We start from the raw sequence: 6000 nt of genomic DNA, 5'->3' as shown, positions 1-6000 counted from the left end.
AAGAAAGAAAGAAAGAAAGAAAGAAAGAAAGAAAGAAAGAAAGAAAGAAAGAAAGAAAGAAAGAAAGAAAGAAAGAAAGAAAGAAAGAATATTGAAGATCTATGTGAGGCTGAGTGTGTGTTCAATGCAGATCCTCTGGAATTCACTTTGAGAATATTCAGCTTATAAAAAGAATCTTTCTGTCTGTGCTGAGATGTAGGGAAGGCAGGCGGGCGGGGTGCTTCTCACGTCCGCACTGCTGTCTCTGCAGGCTACATTTAATTGGACCCTCATTCAGCATCTTCCAGGTCTGTCCTCGTTTTGATCAGGAAGAGGGTCTTGGCTACTACATATGCACTAAAAAACAGTTGGGGAGGCTTGTCCATGCACTTGTGCCTATGTTTGAATCCATCACGGAGACAGATGAGCATGATCTGTTGATGCAAGATACCACATCTCCTGACAGGCCAGTCTAGTCATCTGCTGAGAGGTAACTGCCACAGTGAATTAGGAGAAGACCAGCGAAAACAAAATACTGTGACTAAGGATAGAGGAGGAGACTCCAACGATAGCTGATGTAATCATAAACCAAGAGGCATAAAGAGGCTTGAAGGTTATCGCTGCCTACTTTGAGCTTGACACCTCAATTAGCTCCAATTACTGTCACACTGTTCAGACAAATGAAAGTTAATAGAATTTGAGAACTTTTGTCATGATGAGAAAATTGTCTTTTGGTATTGGCAGCAATTCAAGGCTTAACAAGAAAGTCGTTAGTAAGGCTATTTGGCTACTTCCTCTCATCAGCCCACACATGCCCACTGAGGGTCCTCCAGCTCATGAGGCTTTTGACACACTTGATCAGAGCTCTTCACAGAAAAGGGGTCTGTTTGAACTGAGAAAAGCAGGTGTGGCCATTGATGGAAACCCTGAGGACCCCAACTAATAGACAAACCTTGACCCACACCGGATGCTGAAAACGGGAGAGCTTATCTGTTTGCAGCAGATTGGATACATGTGAGGAAGGACAGAAGTAACCCCAGAGTCTACTACACCCAGGAAAATTTTAAATTCCATTTGGACTAACAGCCAAACGGTTCGGTCACACTGTAAAGCAACAGTAAAAATCTATATTCAAGTTAAGCTCAGGTTGTGTGATCAGGTCACCATCTAGGAGGAACGTGAACGCCAACATCCCGGTCTCCGACATTAGCTTGTTTCTTCTAATCGACTCAGACTAGCTTCACTGTCTCCTCTGACAAAAAGCAGACCTACACCATGACGCTGCGTCCACCATCTATTGTATCTGGGAGTTCAGATTAATGTTGCAGCATCACATTATAACACCTGGCCATAGATCTGTTTTTTTAATGTAAGTAAAAGAAGGCATCACATTTCATCATTCTAAGTCGCAGTTTATGCTGCTTTCCATTGGCCTTGGATCTGGCGAGTCAGAGTGAAGAAATCCCCAAGTTGAAAGGGTCCCAGTCACTCATGCTCCACATTGTTTGTATAAAGTCAGTGTTACAACCATAACAATGGCAAAAGCATGTTCTATGGGGTATTTTGTGCCTATAAACAATTAAAGTAATGTTGATTGAACATTAGCAGCTGTCATAAGAACTCTGATGTTCTGATCTTTGCATTTTAAGAGGAATCTGAACCTTTACTAGAGAGCAGTAATACTGTAGTTGCTGCCCATCATCCAAACTGTTTTCATTGATGCATACCTTTGCTATGGTTTGGTTTAAACTTTTAAGTTATTGAATAAAAGAAAATGATACAAATGCTGCCCTTGGAATGAATATGACTGTTTACCTCAGAGATTTAAATCACTGCTTCCTGTTGCTGAAAGTTAGGCATGAAAAAAGGGCCTCTAAGAAGACCAACTAACTAACAAGGTTGCTGCCTTGCAAGGTAAATTACTGCTTTATTTGTGTATTATCATGTTTTAGCAGGAAAAGATGAAAGATGATTCATGTTGATATAAAAAAAGCACTGTTGTCCCTTTTCTATCTTCTCCAGAACAACCTTTTAGAAGGTTCAGAACCCCAACTCAGATTAACATGATGTGATTAGTGCTTGGTTATTTATGTCTGTGGCTTAATTTGTGCAAATTTCAATGTAAAAGCAGCGTGAGCCCTTATAATCCATACTTTCTACAGAAGAACATGAGGGAAAATATGGTTTCAGAGCTCTTATATGGACACCACTTGATCTTTTGGACGTAAAACAGCTCAAGAGGTCTATTTGAGTTTCTAGAGAGAAGGATCACTGTTGGTTCATGGCAAAGGACATCAAGCATGCACACCAATACACTCTCACATCCACATAGTTAAGCCTGTCATGTTATGCATATGCATAGATGAGAAAATAAAATCCTAATTGCTTCTCAGCCATTTCAAGTGGTGGCATTGACTTGTGTGCGGCCCTTTGCATGCCTGATGGAGAGATGGAAACCACTTGTGCTGTAGAACTCCAAACCACACGGTGTAAACCAAACTTTTTTTTCCCCTGTCATCCTGTGACAAGAAGAAAGTGGTGCTCGGGTTGATCATGGCATGAATGCTTTGCAGGTGAAGCTCTCAGTTCCCACTGAGGCACTTATCCATACTCAGGCTACAGTAGAATGCTCGTGATTAAAGCATTGTGTGAAAGAGGAGGCGGCACTTCAGTGATATGCTGCAAACGGGCAGAATGTTTGCAGTGTTGACCAAAAGTGCTCCAAACAGTCTGAATGTGATTTCTTCTCCTTTTTAATCCTTTGGAATACTTTCTAAAGTTTTAAGTAATGAGAGCAATAATAATCATGCTGTTATAATCTCAATATGGCCGTTTTTATGCTAGTAAAAGAAGAAGGACATCATGCCAGACTGTTGGTTCTGCAGCCAAAGCAACCATCTTCGGGCAAGTTGGATCAGGCCTTTCATTCAACTGGTGAGGAGGTGGCACCAAAAGAAAGCAGTGAGAGAAGACATTGTTACACGATGGAGGGGGGGAACTAAAACAAGCAGAGACCTGAGTTGAGGGGCGAAGAGACGGAAGAAGAGGAGGTAGAGGAAGCGGCAGCGACAGCAGCAGGAGGGGAGCCATGGGTGGAGGTTGGTCCAGTAGCGAATGGAAAGCTTTTTTATACAGAGATATATAGACAGAGGAAATAAGGAGAGACAGACATATGCAAGCTTAAAGCTATCCGAAAGGATACCTTCAGCAAACTTGTGGGTCTGAGCATGATCAGATCAAATTGCAAACATCTTTGCATTCACATACTCGAAAAACTGTAGAGCAAACTGCAAAACGTCACAAGAGATAAAGCATAAAAACACCACATACCGTTTAACAGCTACGATTTTTTTTAACAGCAGAAGCAACGTGATAGCTTGTTAAAATATGTGCAGGACTTATGAATCATGTAAAGAGAGGCCGCAGGAAAAAAAAAAAAAAAAAGCTCTCTTTCGTAAGGTCATTTGCTGCTCAGACTCATCTGGGCTCTAATTGAATTAAGAAGGCCTCCAGGGGCCGCGGGCTAACCTGAGCGCTAATCTGTGGGCCATTATTTCCTGTTAACGGCACGCTCCCTCTCTCTCCCTGCTCCCAACTCGGCTCTCGCTCTGTCTGACGGGCCCACAGCATGTGTGATTTAAAAGTTCACTCATTTCAAACCTGAGCCGCTGTCCCCTGTGGCGATCCGTGTTAAAAATAGAAGGAGGCTGATTTTTGCTTGTTTGTTTTATCGGGGGCTGCATGAAGAAGATGATGGCTGCGAGGCTTCGGAGAGGGGGGTGGGGGAAGTGGAAATGTTGCCTGAAAGAGGTTTAATGATGATAGCTGTATCGCAGTGCTGTGTTTGTCAGTGCTTTCTAAAGGGAATTTATTACTTGGCAGTTGTGGAGTTTTCGACCGCTTTAATTAACACTCCACTTTGACCTAAATATCAGATTAAAATACCAAAATAAATATTCATCAAGGTTGTTGTCTTTACACATGTTTAGCACTGTGGCGTTCTCCCTTCATTGCCTCTGTGTTGTGTTTATTATGTGATTTATTTTTTACATGCTTTTCAGCCAAAGTATTAAAACCACCTGCAAGATTCAGGCTAATGAGCGGGACATCTGTGAATTGTCTTGTGATGTCATGTTTTGGATTGTGCAGTGGGGCTAAATACACGGAACCAACATCACTTTGTTGTACGATCACTGCTGTTAACATGAACTGTCTTTTTGATTTGTGATAGCTTCCCAATGTGCTAAGTATAGTTTCATTAATTTCGCATGTACTTATTTAATGTACAGCCTCAGCATTGCACTTCATTCACCTGCAAACTGAACACATTGATCTTTAAAAGATAGAGTTCAGTATGTTGAACCAATCTGACTGTATGATGTATGTAAAGTGCCTGATAAGAGCATCTTATTACAAGGTTTCTGTTTCTGCTACATGGATTGTTTTTATGGGAGGTTTTAACAAAAGCTTTCTGCCAGATTTAAGGGCCTGATTAACAGTTATCTTACCAACAGATTTTTCCAACAGACTCTATAAACTGGGCAACAAAGATAAACCTGGTTGGCTTTAAAACAGTGAATACTAATTTCAACCCTACATGTGTTGCACAGACATGGGGGACTGAATGACTCATATTGTTTCCTGGGATGTTTTCCAAATCTTCATGGCAGCAGAAACATCCACAATGACTTTGAAAAGTACAAATGAGAGATAAAAACATTTGAAAGCCCTATTTACCTTGTGTCGTCCCATTCAGGACTGAGTCCCGTCAAAGAGCCACGTGACTCTGAGACAAACTTGTAAACGACCAACAGGCAGTCTCGGCACAGCTGGACGAGTCGGCGGCAGCACTGCAGCTCGTGGGGTGAAACCAACTCACTGCTTTTACTAAAGATGGCCTCCCACGATGAGCTGGAGAGGAAAACTCAGAGTTAGGACACAAGAAACAAACATCACGCTTATAAGTCATTGTTGTATGTTATATGATTTCACATGTTCGTGTTCTTGCTGTAGATGAGTACAAACGCATCTGCATCAACTCTAAAAATCAACAAAAACGTGTAAAAACCCGGAGGAGAAATGAAACAAATCCAAGTACAGTTAACCCTGCTAACAATCCGGGACATACCCCTGACTGTGAGAGACTTTCAACAACTGAGACAGACAACCCCAGGGGGCAGTTTTCATGTCTTCTCTTTTAGCTCCTTGGGAGGTGGGACGTGCTTCCTCTGAAAGGCCTAAAAACTGTGTGCATTTCCATTCTCCTCCTCCTAAGTCCTTCTTAAAAGCCTGTTGAATTCATTTCCCACAATAGCTGCTGGGTCGTTTGATTGTTGTTAAGTCCCTCAGATAAAATATCAAACAAGAGACAGAGAGGAGCAAGGAGGAGGTCTTCACCCTGGATTTAAGAGGGGTGCTTTTGGAGCGGTAACCGCCTCACTGTCTCTGCGTGATACGGAGCCCCCTGTTGGGTTTATCCATGTTAGGGCGTGCCTGGATGAAGGTAGGGGGGCAGGCAATAGGCTAGAGAGCTGCCTGGATCACCAGGGCCATGCTGTGATCAGACAAAGACAAAACTGGGGGAGATTCAGCCTTGGATAAGCTAATCTCAGCAGGCTAATATCCCTCCACCCAATCCCTGCCATTGCAAACAAAGTCTCCTTTTAATCACTTTCCAAATTCTCCCAGTCACTAAGTCAGTCTTTTTCTCCATCTTCACTTATCCACCACTCCATCTTTGTCACCTGCTTGCTCCCCTCCACCCTCACCCTCAATTAGTACTCTGAAGGAAGCAGGAGAGCAGAGTGGAGAGCTGTGAAAGGCAACTCGAGTTACCCCCCTGAGCCCTCTGTGCCAGGGGGAACACGCCACCGAACAACTGAATTGTAAAGAATATGAGGAGGAGGAGACATGAGAAGGTCACACCTTTATCCCAAAGGAGACGAAAAGCCAGCAGTTGGGCAGCTGTCTATATATCAGGGAGGCATTTTTGAGTCTGTCTGGGTTCGAGATGATTAAAAC

General features: G+C 42.8%; 1 protein-coding gene across 3 annotated transcripts in view; it reads right to left on the bottom strand.

Annotated features, from left to right (window-relative positions):
• ttll7 (tubulin tyrosine ligase like 7) overlaps nucleotides 1-6000 on the bottom strand; it is a 105403-nt gene that overhangs the window by 5180 nt on the left and 94223 nt on the right. For 2 of the 3 annotated variants that reach the window (XM_015378685.1, XM_015378684.1), the window contains exon 20: nucleotides 4717-4890. In XM_015378685.1, the coding sequence (XP_015234171.1) occupies nucleotides 4717-4890 (174 nt within the window). Of the gene's footprint in view, nucleotides 1-2994; nucleotides 3102-4716; nucleotides 4891-6000 lie in introns of all 3 variants that reach the window. The other variant, XM_015378683.1, reaches the window with a different exon arrangement.

Source organism: Cyprinodon variegatus, unplaced genomic scaffold (assembly GCF_000732505.1).
Source record: "Cyprinodon variegatus isolate N-32 unplaced genomic scaffold, C_variegatus-1.0 Scaffold176, whole genome shotgun sequence".
NCBI lineage: Eukaryota > Metazoa > Chordata > Actinopteri > Cyprinodontiformes > Cyprinodontidae > Cyprinodon > Cyprinodon variegatus.
The sequence above is the reverse complement of the archived record's forward strand: the minus strand, read 5'-3'. Positions and strand labels throughout refer to the sequence as shown.